This window comes from Battus philenor, unplaced genomic scaffold (genome assembly GCF_028537555.1).
Source record: "Battus philenor isolate CCGP_79_NKW_IND1 unplaced genomic scaffold, ilBatPhil1.0.hap1 SCAF_1, whole genome shotgun sequence".
Lineage (NCBI taxonomy): Eukaryota > Metazoa > Arthropoda > Insecta > Lepidoptera > Papilionidae > Battus > Battus philenor.
In genome coordinates this window covers 9775767-9791844 of record NW_027181661.1, presented here as the reverse complement: position 1 = coordinate 9791844, position 16078 = coordinate 9775767, and the positions used below count along the sequence as shown (strand labels likewise).

At 29.7% G+C, this 16078-nt stretch overlaps 2 protein-coding genes across 2 annotated transcripts in view; both read left to right on the top strand.

The window, feature by feature from the left end:
• Positions 1 to 6896, top strand: part of Fkbp14 (peptidyl-prolyl cis-trans isomerase Fkb14) — a 36386-nt gene extending 29490 nt beyond the window's left edge. The window contains exons 2-4 of the mRNA XM_068761151.1: positions 987 to 1075; positions 3590 to 3777; positions 6405 to 6896. Coding sequence (XP_068617252.1) covers positions 987 to 1075; positions 3590 to 3777; positions 6405 to 6587 — 460 coding nt within the window. The 3' untranslated portion in view covers positions 6588 to 6896. The remainder of the gene's footprint in view (positions 1 to 986; positions 1076 to 3589; positions 3778 to 6404) is intronic.
• Positions 6897 to 10771: 3875 nt separating this feature from the next.
• LOC137919220 (heparanase-like) lies at positions 10772 to 13244 on the top strand. Its single transcript, XM_068762229.1, has one exon. The coding sequence runs from the start codon at positions 10805 to 10807 to the stop codon at positions 12344 to 12346; it is 1542 nt and encodes a 513-aa protein (XP_068618330.1). The 5' UTR covers positions 10772 to 10804; the 3' UTR covers positions 12347 to 13244.
• Positions 13245 to 16078: the final 2834 nt, after the last annotated feature.

Here is a 16078-nt window from a genome sequence, read left to right as displayed (position 1 = left end):
ATAATTGTATGGTACAAATAGATAAGAATATCTTGAAATATTATTGGACCATTGTAATCGGTTTCAGATTACCACGAAATCCTGCGCTTTCAGAGACAAATAGCAATTTAATTACTCGTGTCGAGTATAGAAAGGCTCTTTGTGCTATTCAAATTGAAAATTGTAGATTCGGATATTATACAGACTGTAATTGTATAGCCCAAAACGAGATAATAGAAAATTAATGTTAAGTTACGTAAACTAGCTATTATATATGTAAAAAAAACTTATAAATAGCTGTATTCCATTAAAGCAATGATACCAGCACTTGCTTATTATAGACTGGTTGCCAAGAGTAACTTAACATAAGGATTCTCTTTGCTTTTATTATTCTGAAATCTATTTTTTGTATGTGGAAATCGGCTTTTTCGACATTATTAACACCGCTGCGTTAAATGCGTGTCGCGTCCGATTATGGCCATTTAATAATTGCATCCGGCGAATAAAATTTTTGTTCGGCCCCGGACACGTTAATTAAGTTACGAAAGCTTTTTATAATCTGCATTCGTTTTAATTATCAATACCAATAAAATTCATGATAATTTATATAAAAAACAAGCTAATTATTTTTTGCGAATGACAATATTGTAAGAATTTTTTATCTTAGAAAAGTTGTATTAATACGGACCTCATTTTTTCATTAAATACGTATCAGGCAATACGTAAATTAAATTATTTACTTTAAACTACGTAAGTACATGTAAAATTATTTGTGACTTATTATTTCATTGGTTAATTGATTTCATGGTCCAGTCACATTGCCTAAATATAAGGATAGAGCCTATTAGAACTTTAAACATAAAATGAATACGTGTCATGTACACCTATGATTCCGCTTCCTCTATTTATTATGAATATTCAATATACTTATACAATATTTATTTCTTTACTTGTAAAAAACATTCGACCAAATTTATAAAATTTTTGATAAAAAAAAATTGTTACAGTTTTGATCGGAACCAACCTTTCACTTTCCAAATCGGCGTTGGGCAGGTGATTAAAGGATGGGACCAAGGATTATTGGACATGTGTGTTGGTAAGTTTCTCTTTCTAATTTTTATGTATCAGTCTACTATTAACTCAATTATTATATTGGTACATAAAGTTCTGCAAGACAGCGGTCACTTGTCCGTGTATAATAGTTCCGTTATAACAAGTATTTTAATATTTACTATAGACTACAAATTTCGTTTATTAAATACTGGAATATTTCTAGTAATTTGTAAATTAGTTTTTACAAATTTACCGGTCGATTTATCAAGATTAATTTTAGTTTTAATTTAAGTTATTAAAAAAAATTACACATGAAATAATTACAAGTTAAAATACAGTACAGGGCAGTATGTAAAAGTATAATGAGGCTAACGACACACAGCATATGTTATATAAAAAATTAAGAGATCGGCAAATTTACTATGAAACAATAAAACAATCTGAGATTAGCACAGAGTAAAATAAAATCAAAAAATAACACGTGATCAACAGTACTCTGCTACATTTACGTCCCGATAATTTTCGTATCATATTTAAATTTCAATAAAGTATCACACAAATCGAAGAAACTCATCATGACAAACGTAATTAAAAATCTATCTTTACGGACGTTATTTTTTTACCTTTATTACATCAGTTATAGATTAATATGATACTTTTACGCATTATATTTTATGGAGGGCTCCGTTCAAAATTATATTTATTAAACCAATAAAACACTTTAATTAAGCCACTTCGCAATTTATGCGTAGTTTACATGTTGCCACCAATGTTTTCATTGGTACAGTTTGGCCAGTTACAAAGGGATAAAGGGGTCCTATTTGCAACAGCGTTACTTTGACCATAGTATAATAATAGTCATTATTTATCCATAACGCACATTCTATTTTCAAGATCTGTTACAAAGATACATAATTTTACAGCTTTGTTGTATTTAATCCTAATTTAAGATGACTTTTAGAATATGTAACCAAAAAATATAGACTGTGTATAACCGCGTCATTATAGTGAGGCAAAAATTAAACCTTTAATAATTTTACGTTTTATACTACATTAAGAATTTTATTACACATTATTTAATATAAATTAAACAATCATTGGTTCCGAGCGTTTCAAATTATAATCAAAGTTTGCAGTTTTATATTCTTCACTGACCACGTAGTTACATAATCTCTTAACTTTATTGCAGTTTATCGTTTTTATTATATCTTATAACAGGTTTGATAAATCCTTAAGTTCAAACGATAATTAATTAGCGCCAAGACATTTTTTTAATTGGGTTCACACCAAATAAATTGAATCGAGTTTACAATGGTACTACGGCAGAGAAATTCTAAGCGAAATGTTTGTATTACATATTTGAAAGAGATAAGCTCCCTAAGTTTGAACATGGAATTCATTGTTTTTAAAACAACACGTATCCATTGTCATAACTTTGCGCATCTATTGCTTATTGTTATTGAGATGTCGGTATCATCTCTAATCTAATAGATGCTCTCTGCACCGTGCACTATTATACAAGATCTCATTGCCATTGATTTTTGTTTCAAGTTTTGATATGATGTTTATGAATTAGGTTTAAATATGAATCAGAAATTTCCGCCGTTCATCTCTTCCTGGTAATCTGTTATAGCTTTAGATTTAAGTAATTTCAAATCCCCTTCCACAAATCCATTTTAACTGGATGTTTCTTGACGATTGGATAAACTGATTCGGTAAGCACCCTTCTCATTCTTGATCATCGAATGTGCGTTTCGTCAAGTAAGTATAATCTTATCTTTTACACAGTATTCCCCGTTTTTTCTAAGTGTCGTTGTCTACATTTCAATTTTTTTGACTAACAACGATTGCCTCAGTTTCACACAATCGAAACGAGTTCGTGAAGTATTTTGTAGAGAGTAGTAGTTTAAAAATGGAGTCTGTGTCTTTGTCATATAGTGACATAATTTAGTCAAATTTCCAGTTTCCTTTTTTAAATATTCCCCTTTCTCTTCGTAATACTTTTATTATTTTTAACGATTAGTTTTAGAGAATTTGTTTCCTTTTATCATATAACCATTTGAGAAACATTATTTACAGAAACACCGCTGAATCCCGCCGATTATTATACTCTCCTTGATTGTGTTTTGATCACTACACTGTTTAAAAGTACTTAAAAATATTATAAATCACTCGTCTCTATGCAACATGAACTTGATTCACTTTTTTATCATCTTCATTACATTTTTATCATCGTCTTCATCATTTCAGCCATCAGACATCCACTGCTGAACATAGGTCTAAAATATTTTATTAATTAATATTTTTCATTGAAGACGCATTCGTATTTACAGTCCGGTTTATTTATACACGTTTAATATGAACACTGTTTGCTAAATAATGTTCTAATCGGTCGAGTTGTAACGCTGTAATGGCTGTACCGATATTATATTATGCAATGTCGTAATATATTTGTAATTATGTGCAAACAAAAATTTACTGTAATAGTAATTTTATAACAATTACACTTTTGAAGAACACAAACACTATGTAACCAATCAATTATTAAAATTTGCAGGTGAAAAGCGCAAGTTGACCATCCCGTCTTCCCTCGGGTACGGAGAACGTGGGGCTGGCAATGTTATCCCTCCGAACGCCGTCTTACATTTCGAAGTTGAACTGATCAACATTGGGGATTCCCCGCCAACAACCAATGTCTTCAAAGAAATCGACAACGACAAGGATAACATGCTGTCTCGCGAAGAAGTGAGTATAGAGTTAGCATTTCAAGCAATGGACACTGATGGCGACAATGAGCTCTCCCGCGAGGAGGTCAGTTCTGGCTAGTTTCACCGGTGGAGGATTGGTCAATAAGGCTATATCCATTTGGCTCTAACTGCTTGCCAATTCTTAACGCTTTCTCCTTTGTTATATTTTGTAGTAATTTCTACCCATTTCAATGTAGCTACTAAAATTAACCTTTTGGTTCCTGGTTTATCCCCTGTGTCATGTTTAATTGATGGACACAATTCATTATATTTTATATTACTATGTGTTCTAATTAGTTATATGTTAATCTCTATTACTGATCAACATATTTTTTTTCAACACACGTTTTTTCTACTTTGGTTATATTACTTTCCTATTTTCTAGTTTCCTATTATTTAAAAAATGGAAATATTATTTTTATCGTCATGAGTTCAATGGAAGAAAGCTCGAGTAATATTTGTTTAAATTTGGGTTTTGGAAAAATAAGTAAAAAACTATTCATTCTTGTTTCAAATCCAAATTTCAAAACATAATATGTATTGGAATTCCGAGATTTAAAACATTACTCACAATTAGATTTTAATCGTAAAACATAAAGAAAATCTCATTGTAAAAATGACGAAAAAAACCGGTAAATTTAGTATTTTGGATATATTGATCTTCGAAGGCTAAAGCTAAGCGATAAAGAAACCAGTCCACAAACGGCCTAGCTAATTTTTCTTGGGAGTCTAACAATGTGCCAAACCCAATGCCAGGTAATATAGTAAATCATATCAGTTCATTTAATATGAATGACCATGAAATAAAAAAAAATATTAAAACTTAAAAATTTGAATCCTTTATAATCTATTACACCTTTAGTCTATTTCTCGAACTTCTTTTTATGCTTTGTCTATATACGAGTAGAGTGTTCTCTACACTCAGAAAATATTACCAAGTTTTCTTATTTCAGTATTTTTTTAAAATATCTTTACCACTTTATTCTCTTAACGGCCTTATATTTTTTTACAAAATTGAAAATTGCAATTGTAAAAACAAATTTTCTAAATGAACTTCTTAAACTTAAATATTTAGTCTTTGGCATAAATAAAATAAAGTTTTGTCATACGGGATGAGTCACCTGAATGATCAATATATATTTTTTAATAAACGGAAGATTTAATCCTATAGTTATGTATCTTTTTTCAGGTCGAATATAAGCCAGTAATCTAGGTAGAAATTAGTTGGAATTATTACACTAAGAGTATCATAATACGAACAGAATATATACAGAGAGATATATACAAATACAGAGAATTTGAATTACCATAGAAGCCTTTCTTATTGAATGGCTGCTTATCTAATTACAAACAGGGCTTGTAAAGGATCTAAACTTGCTTCGTCCAATCTGTGGAAAGACATTGTTCACGAAGAACGGTATTCACTTGTTCAGCACAAACTGCAGGTGCAAATATGAAACATTGTCCATAATTTGTTGAAAGTGCTCTGACATTTCCTTCGATAAAGGCCGTTTTGTCTAAAGTAATTTGCCCTCCAGGAGCCTTGGCTGCAATTACTATTCCATTCCCCTCTCATAGAGAAGGTGATTACACGAAGACTCATTCGATTTTAAAAATCAAATCATATCACAAAATCGAAAGTACATTCCCCTCATATTACGCTGTCTTGCACATTATAATCAAAGTTTTCGTTTTAGATTATTTATTTGTGGCTTAATCCTAAATGATTTAAAATAATATTGCGTTTAACGGCGGTTTCAAACTGATATCTGATTTAAGTATCTTTGGTTGATCACCAAAGCATACAACAAGAAGCTGTGTACGCTGTTGACAAAATTATTATTCTAGTTCTTCCCGCCGGTTATAATGATCCCAGTGATATGAATGAAAAAATAATAATGCCTTTAATTCCCCATTAAACATACATTACTGGCGAAAACCGTACCAAATAGCATTTATTTCTAAATACAAAATAAACAGAATTTATAATTTCTTGTGCAACTTATACAATAAATTAGGAACTAATGCTAGGAAACATGTTTGGTATTATTATAATACGAAAGTAATATTTCCAAGTGAAAGAAAACTTTTTCAAAAATATATATCAATATACATAATATATTATTAAATTAATGTACATTCCGTTTAGTCTTTTTTGTAACCAACTTATGCAAAAGAAATCTTAACACTTTCCTTGTAAGCTACTAATTATAATAACTGTTAATATTTCAGTGTTTTTAATAAAAAGCTATTTTGGTATGAATAACTAAATAAAAAGAATAAAACTAAAAATCGCACAATTTTTTAATTATTTAATAAATTACCTAAGCAGGCGCAAAATGTGGCAAAGATACTTTTTTCTCCTTAGATATTACACCTACTGGGAATTTGCTCAAATACAAAATTTAACGTCAAATATTTTACATTATTAGGCCTTACTTGTTTAATATTTTATGCTAGTCGTCAAGAGTGATAAAAAGAATAGTAATTTAACTCTTATAGCATACTTATTATGTTAAAATTATACTCAATTGATATTATATATTTATCTTTGTAAAAATTAAGTAATAAATTTAATGATTTTTCTATAAAAAATATTAAATAAAACCGATTCCTGTCTTTTAGGTAAGCGAATATTTGAAAAAGCAAATGGTACCAGCGGATGGTGCTGAAATCAGTGAAGATATTAAGCAGATGCTGGAAAGTCACGATAAGCTTGTCGAAGAGATCTTCCAGCACGAAGACAAGGACAAGAACGGTTTTATCAGCCATGAAGAGTTCTCTGGTCCAAAACATGACGAACTGTAAAAGTTTTTAATAATAATAAAAGCTAATTGCTTCCTAATCCAAATAATAACATTGTATATTCTGTTAGGATGCGGCATTAAAAATTCTGTTTAGAAATAAAATCATAGGAAACAAAATTGTTTTGTTCTGTTACGTTTTTGTTCCAACATTTATTATTTTGAAACTTTTGTCTTTCAGAAGTCAGAATTTAATGTAATACTTTTTGACAGGATTTTAATTATTCATTTTGTTAAAATGTTTGTACTTAGTTATTCTAAGGTGTTGTTTATTGTAAACTTAAAATAGTTGTCATTAAACATTTTAAATTTCTTACACATCTCATTTAAAAGGTTTTGCTGAACTTCTGAAGTTCCATCAATAAAATAACCCAGGTACAAATTAACATCGTTTGAATATTTGTTTAAATTAAAGCGTTAATAATAATTGACAATATTCATGTATTTCCTCTTTTCGTTTATTACTCTTCATATTTCGGGCTAAAAAGACTGAGTTAATGTTATTTAACCTAAGAATAATAGCGAAATTTTAATAGATGCTATCAGGCTTTGTAGTATGCAAATAACAGTTTAAGAAGTTATACTGCAAACTTATATCGAATTGTATCCGTATTCATCTCAGTTAATTCTTTATAAACAGCCTACAGGTGTTATGACATATCAATTATTACAATCACATTTTTCTGGTGTATTTTAATAAAGATATTAAGAAACACTCTTTCAGTTTTTAAAATGCTTTCCTTTCATTAATGCTATGTTACATACATTATATGCTTTTGAAAAAAAAATGATTTCTAATTTTTTGAGAAGATCATTATATCAAAAACAGTGAAAATTTGGCATTATCAGTCTTCCTAAGCTCTTTCAGACGGGAACACAGTGAAACAATTTCTGGATGTTAAAATCACTTCATAACAAATTTAAAATAATACTAAAGTCTCTTAAGATATATTGTCTATTCAAAATAAAGCTAATAACATTTTTTGATTTATACCAAATTGAGAAGTGATATAAAGATCGCTGCACGACGCGGCCCCGTCCGTCAAAGCGTGCTAAGAGTATTAATAGTTGTGCGGTAAGTATGCAGCGTCCACTATAAAAACTTCAGTACTCTACCCAAGCAAAGCATATAGATAGTTTGATAAATCGGTAGATGAAGTGCGCGTTTTTGACTCGCCAGTTGACCTCGTTGAACTTTATAGAGCGTCGGTGCTATGCTCGACTGAGTGTAGATGGGTGGATTTGAGAGATTTGTGGACAATCTTAACGGAAAACCCATGTGGTGTAGAGTGTCTTCGCGTCAGATTTGGCTGTGATGTCTTGAATGGTGAGTTGCTTCGTGTCATGGTACATACTGTTAGATGATTATGACGCAGTAGCAGTGTACGACGCAGGTAATGTGATAATCATGTATGATCCAAATGAATATGAAACGAGCGGCATAGGCCTCATCGAAAGATATCTTTTGGGGAGATATCATAATCTCTACGTTGGCGATTATGATATATCCCCAAATGTAATAATGACGATTGGCTGGATTTACGATCCCAATGTGGTATTTAGTATATTATTTATGGTACGCAGAGATCGCTGCTATCAGTCCTTTGGAAACTAGTTTGTGAGCATTGGCAATTCTATATAATTAATGCACATACTGCGAATTATATAAGGTTGTATTTCCGGAATCGAACCTGCGACCTACAATCGCAAGTCTCAGTCCTCTACCACTGGGCTACCGCTGGTTTGTAAATTCTCGTAATTTTGATGTTGTATAATAGTTTTGTCTTTATGGAAATCAGATTTAAATTGTTTGCAAAAATGAATGACCGCAAGTTTCAGTCCCCTCACCAAGAGATGATATAATATAGATATCAAAATACTCTAAGAAGTTTATTTTCTGATGAACCATTAATAATTTATCAGAGCAGTAAATGTCTTGTTAAAAATGTATTTACATTTGTACAACACTTTATGTATCCAATTGAATATATAAATATATATACGACTATACGTAAATGTAGTGAAAAATTTTTTGTTTCACTTTGACGTGTTTTCTGGCAGAGGATGCAGGTTTTTACTATTTTACCGAAGTACAAGTTCTTATTACGCAAGAATAATCGTGGTTTCTTCGAAATTCTTATAACTGGGTGATTTGTTACAAGAACTGACTTGTTCCACTGTTATTGTCGAAAGGTACCTACGGATGTATGTACCATGCAGTACATTAGAACAGGTGATGAGTTTCTTTGTAGAGCCGGGTAGGAAGATTCGTTTCATCATCGTCTTCAACAGCAAAACGTAGCTCGCTATCTTGTAGCTGTCCATTCGTTGACACGTCGTAGTTTAGATTAATAGAAAAGTTCCTGTATTTTTTGCCCATGCTGTTGAGACTGTTTTCCACATGAGCATTATTGAGAAGTGTCGCGGGAATAACCTTAACACGTTTTGCGCCTACAAAATTTACAACTATTTTCTCAACATTCATTCTTTCGTATAAGTAAAATCATGAAAGATATAAGAAAAAAAGTTTAGATGTATTTTTGAATGCCTAAAAGCAATAAAATAGTGCAATTTAATGTCTCTGTGTATAGATTACAGTCACAAAATAATCATAATTTTTATAACCTTTGGGATCGGAGCATTATGAAAATAACGAGAATTTGAATAAAGTAATGAAGATATTTTAGCTCTACTTTTTTAATATTTAGTAAATATTAAAAACAGCGTCTATTTCATAGATATTTATTATTATATTTAAACAATATTAACCTGTAAATGAATGGAAGTGAAAGAGACGAAGTCTTTTCTACGAAGCAACTCCATCTATGAAGTTAAAGATGCATTATTTACAGTAGGACAAGTTCGTTTACAACAAAGGTGTCATACTCAAAATGTAATTGCCCAGATATGGACATAAGGCTAAAAATATTGATAAACGATGTATGATTTATATTTCGGCAGTCAAAATAAGGTCATGGGCCATATTTAGGAACAGTCACTAAGTTTATTAAACATATGGTTAAAATCTAGATAACAAATAATTTTATCTTATATGGTTTTTACAATATTATATTAATGAATGTTAATATAAGTAATACATTTAATTATGTTAATTTATTTCTGTAAACAATAAAATATAGGGGGATAAATATTAAAAGCCCACGTCAATTTGCATAAATAATAAACTGTTTTTGTTTAATTAAAACAGTAATGGGTGTAATAACAATAGAATCAAGTGTTAGAAAAACACAAAAAGTAAAAAAAAAATACGTATTGTGTTTATTCCTTAGTTGTTTATCCAACAATTCGAAACAGTTGGAAATAAGCCTCCTCGTAGAATTTGAACAGGACTGGTGTCTCGTCCAACATCCTACAACAAAATCGTTTGTTCTACCTTTTGAACGAACAACCAGGGGCGGCTTAACGTATAGTGCAGAGTGTGCAATGCGCACGGGCGCCGCCGTCTCAGGGGGTGCTGCGGCGCTTCCTGCGACAGCTAAGAACATCGTTCTGGAATATACATATATTTATATGAGAGAGAGAGATATATACTTATAAATACATACTTTCTAGTGTATTAACATTAAAAAAACTTGATACTATAAATAAAAAAAATTAAAGGAAAATAGTTAAATGTAAAAGTTTCGGTTCGTTTTATGTTTTATAATTTGGCAAAAGAATGACCTTCTGTGCTTATTATTTTATTAATATTTTCAACTAAAACTAATTTCATATTAATTATTACCGTTTTGATAGATAAAATAATCACTTAACTCGAAAAAATGTAATTAAGGTTACTCTTTATTTTTTTTAAAACATGAAATTCCTCAAAAATTTTTGCATAATAAGGCCCTTGACCTTAATTCGAACTTATCAGTAAAAGTAAACTTATCAGTAAAGGAATACAATATACGCTTAAAAAATATAATTTATGGCATTACTACATCGTAGTAATAAGATTCTACTTAATATAAAAAAATTTAAGCTTGTTTATAAAATCCTTCAATTATTTTGAAATTATGCTAAGACAAATGCATGTTCTAATGTAAAATATGGTACATTATAATCATATTTCTCTTAAAGTAAGTCTATTATTATCGGACTTTCTACTCTATGATCGCTGGTTAGCTAACAATAATTAATGTTTACACTGCAAATTTCAGATTCACATTTCAAAGTTGTGCGTGGTCGTATTATACGAATAGTTGATTTTCGTGAGAAATGTTGTCTAATAAACGTTTAGTCACCCTTAATGCTATAGGTATTTGTTGTAATATAGCTTTACTAGTTATATTTGTTAAATATAAATCTGGTGAAAAATGTTACATTACAATTAATGAACATCAAGAAGTGATGAGCGTTCTCCCCGACGACTTCTTAAGTATCGGCATTGACGCTTCAGAATTACAAAATTATAACAGGATTGACTTCAGTAAACCGCGTTTCAGAGAACTTGCTGCTGCGTTAGCTCCAGCAAAGCTGCGACTAGGAGGCACCATGTCAGATAGACTGATTTTCAGTCGCGACGATACACCTTTAATTTCTTGCAAAAATTGTCCATTAAATGCTTCCAAATCTGTATGTCATGCAGTAAAAAAATTTTGTAGGCATAAATTTTTGCCATTCTTCATATTATCTGGAAGAAAATGGTCGGAAATAAATGATTTTTGCAATGTGACAGGAATAAAGTTATTATTTCCTTTCAACCTACTGCTGCGTGATGGTAATGAATGGAACAATCATAATGCAGTGGAACTTTTAGAATATTCTATGCAAAAGGGATATAAAATCGATTGGCAGCTAGGTAATGAACCAAACTCCTTGCATCATGTTTTTAATGTTACTATTACTCCACAAATGTTGGCTCAAGACTTCAAAAAACTGAGAAAAACTTTAGATCATCATGGTTATCACAAGTCACTTTTAGTGGGACCAGACACAACAAGACCACAACCAAATTGTCATACTTGCCTTACATATATGATTGAATTTTTAGGTAATGGCTCAAATTATATAAATGTGAGATCATGGCATCAATATTACCTAAATAGTAAAACAGCTAAACTTGAAGACTTTTGGAATCCAAAAACCTTCAATTTATTAAATGAACAAATAATTACTATGAAAAATTATACTAGAAATTATATCCAAATACCAATGTGGTTAAGTGAAACAAGCAGCTCTTATGGAGGAGGGGCACCAGGATTGTCAAATTCTTATGCAGGCACTCCTCTCTGGATCGACAAACTGGGATTATGTGCTAAATACAATATTACAACTGTAATTAGGCAGAGTTTCTTTGGAGGAAATTATAGCTTAGTAGATGAACAATTAGAACCCCTTCCAGATTGGTGGGTGAGTGTGTTATACAAGAAACTAGTGGGTAATAAGGTTTTACACATTGATTGCAAATGTTCTCCTCTACAAAGGATGTATGCCCACTGTGCTAACAGAAAATATACAAATGACACATCAGCCATAACAATTTATGCAATTAATTTAGAAATGGATAAAATAAGATTTTTTTTAAATGGCACTGCTATACATGGAAATGATTTGAATATTGATGAATATATTATTAGTGCCCCTTCCAACAATAGAATTACAAAAACTGTTTTACTTAATAGCTGGCCTCTGTATTACGAACACCCATTACCTGATTTAGAACCACGTCATTTAAAATATGGACATCATGTTTCAATGCCACCATACTCTATAGCATTTTGGGTAATCAAAAACACATCTCTCAAAGTATGTAAGTAAAATGAAAAAGTAATATCTAAGCAAGTTCATTCCAGGAATGTAGCATTGACTTTCCTGTCAATTATATCTTCCTATTTGATATGATATTAGTTTTCTGCGTACATAACAATAATAAAGTTGCCAAATAGAATTAATAGAAGATGTGTTAGTAACAACAAATTAAATATTTAGCATGGAAGAAAATATCAGTCCACATTTATAAATATTTTAAAATGTGTTTGTAATTATATTAATTTAATCTTTGAATTTACTTATAATTTAATGTTTACTACTGTTTAATCTTTAAATTGATGTATTTTACAGACAGTAATAATAAGTACATCAAAAAACTTAGAATCAAATAAATTGAGATAGCTTTTTATATCATCTGAGAAGATGATGAGAGAGTAACCTATAACAGTTCAATAGTTGAAGTTGTGCAATTAATGTTTTTGTTTAAAAGCCATTCAGTACAATCATTGTAGAGAATGGTGAAGAAAAACTTATAAAGGGTTACTTAGTACACCTATACATTGCCTATAAAGAAAAGAACACCTATTAGCTGTATTGGCTCTACCAGCAGTTTTTAAGTGCTTAAGAATAATGTGTTATTAACCTTATATTAAACACTACAAGAATTCTAAAATAACTGAAAGGGGGACCATTTAAAACTACACATCCTCTAAAACCAAAATATATATATATGAAGAGGTACATTGTAAAAAGTTTTAAAGCCCATAAATTAGCTGAAGTTAAACAAGTACTAAATCAAGCAATTTAAAATAGAAGTATTAACTAGAAAAATTTTAAAAAATATATTACTCTATAATACTTGCCTTATTAAAATGTGGTTGTATATTGTTTTAATTATATTAGGCTAATATTGTAAGAAAAATAAAAAACTGATGTTTTCAACAATCTCAATTTATATTTTTATTAAGGTGTATAATCTGGTTTTCCAAGGTTTTTTTTATATATTGCATTTATATGTTTATGTCTTAGATCAATTCTAAAGTACAATCATCAAAGAATTTAAGAATTCTTCAAATATGCTTTTGATACTAATTGATTTAAATTTTTGGATTCTTAATTAATATATAAATAACCTATTTAATATTAAGCAAATGATTTTAAAATAATTACAAAAAAACTTATGTGGAAAGTATAGTATTTAACCTTATAATTAATACAATGAACAAAGTATAAAAGACCTCAACTCTAATCCAATGAACACTACTTATTTAAATAATAAATATTTTATTGCCTACCTTGTGTCATGCATACTATTATTTTTAGTGTTGTTGACACAAATTACCAAATAAGTTTATAAGCATATACCCAAAAAGAAGCTGTAACATTAAATAGATTCTGATGCCTTTATTAAAATATAATTTAAGTTAATGTTAGTGTTAAAATTCCTTACTCTAAACCTTATTTTTTGTGCTTTGATAGCATTATTCATGACTATGTTAAGTAAAGAATGAAAATATTTTGTAACTTAATAATTTATATTTATCTCGTATATCTATCATATGATTCCTGGTAATTTGTTTTAACTGTCAGCCTTGTTCATTACTTGAGAATTGCTCTTCATTTGACATTGAACTGCATTTAGCATTGAACGGCTCTTATTTGATAAGATTGAACATCAAGTAGTGTAATGTGCAACTATGTATTCAGTGCAAGATCTGTTTTTAAAATATGTAATAGTTTTTGTTTATTCATTATGATTAAAAATTGGGGCACAATTTTAGATAAAATAACTTTGTATGTTCAGAAAGTTTAAATTATTAATAAACGGAAAATGAAAGATGAGTAGTTGTAAGATTGGTATTGTATAAATTCTTATACCAAATTGTTAATAAATTTCTTCAAAGTTTAAAGTTATATCCATCATTTTGTAACTTCATATACTTACAAGATCCAGAGATAAAAATTGTTATAAGCTTTTGTGATTATGATATAATGCGGTGCCTAATGTAAGACTGACTAGATCTACAGTGTTAATTTTGTAAAGTTTCAAACATATTTGATATATTAATGATCTTTATTTCAACATTTATTGTTAATATTATTCTGATTTCTATTTTATACTGTTAAGAGTTATCAAGTGTATGTAATTCTGGACATAGTTTAATAACATTGTAATTTACTTTTTTTAAATTGTGTGTTTTATTTAAAGACATAATTTTAAGTTAAATAACAAAATCTTTCTCGTATTTATGTTTACTAAAATTGACAACAATGCTAGTGCTTTCTGGAATTAAAACATTGTAGCTAAAGCTCTCTCTTTTTTAATTCTTAGACAATAATGCTTTAGAAATTATCATGGATAAAGAAATTAAAATTAATTGTATAATATTAAAAAGAATTTGAATACAGTTTGTATTAAATACAAGAAAAGTGCATTTATGTTTTAATTTTTTAATAAAGTTATTTGTGTAATGTCTTAAAATGCTTTGGGTGCCATATTAGAAAGTTTATATTCAGAGTATTTATCAAGAGATCATCTCTAATGTGTATACTATTGTAATATAAAAAGATAATCCTGCCATTAGCGCATACTTGCAGTATTGATACTATTTTTAAATAAATAATGGGGCTTTTAATGCTTGCCTTTAGCATTTGTTATACTACAGTAATGTTATTCTTTTTGAAGAAAAGAGGTTGGTGGCAAATGCTGAAAAAACTTTCTGTCTCTTTAAATATAATGCTTCAGGTTGGCATTTTAGTGATTTATTTATGTTCCAATTTATTTATTTTTTAAATTATAGCTGTAGGTCATTGTTCAAAGTGTTTGATATAATTGCAGTGTAATAACAATATTTCTTTAAAGTTCTTAGCACTTTAAAAGTCTGTTGCAACACTGCATTGGTAGTAAAAGCTGTAATTGACTTTACATTTCAATGTTAAGCTTGATATTCTATTGCTTATTTTTTTTAAAAAGTCATTTCCTGTAATTTACAACTTTTGTATTAGCGGCTTTATTGCCATTAATAAATACTACAAAATGTTACTATAATAAACAATATGATTAAATATTTAATCAATGTTTAATTGTATTTTTAATTTGATCCATTCCATAACTAAGAATTTTAACCTGAATGTAAAGAATATAAGGACATGTATGTAGTTTCCTGAACATATTTGGATTTGGAGCTCGTATTTTTTCGTATACAGTATGTTTTTAGCACTAGCTATATTCGGTTAACGCTGTTAGCCTTTCTAGCTTTTACAGCTTCTTCGGACTCGGGGCACGCGGATTCGAAAACTAAAGCAAATAAATAAAAAAAATCAACATCAGATGCGTCTGCCTATTGTATTGACTAATTGATATCTACTTGGTTTTTGAAGCAAGATGTGAACCTTTTCTCCAAAGATATTTTAGTTGAAAAGATATCAGAGTTGGGAGAGGACCGGTTGGAGTCGCCGGTGAGTGGCACCACGTCGCGCATCGAGACAAGGGTGGCGTGTTTTAAAACTGATTCTTTTGTCGTTCCCGCGCCGTGAGACTTGAGCGGGCGAGATTAGCTTCTAACGTGGTCGATACTTTCGTGTTGACAAGCTCAGATCGTGTTCGTAGTTAGGTTACCAATGTTTCGCGGAAATATGCTATCATGAACCAGATAAGATATTTTTTGTAAATTCCTTATATACATATTCATAAAAAATTCTAATAAAGTCTATAGATTCATCACCTATTTAAAACTCAACTATGGAATTAGTGATCATTGTGTATCTATTACTGGAAGA

Coding starts and splice junctions, on each gene's coding strand:
- LOC137919220 (XM_068762229.1), top strand. CDS start 10,805: ATGTTGTCTAATAAACGTTTAGTCACCCTTAATGCTATAGGTATTTGT.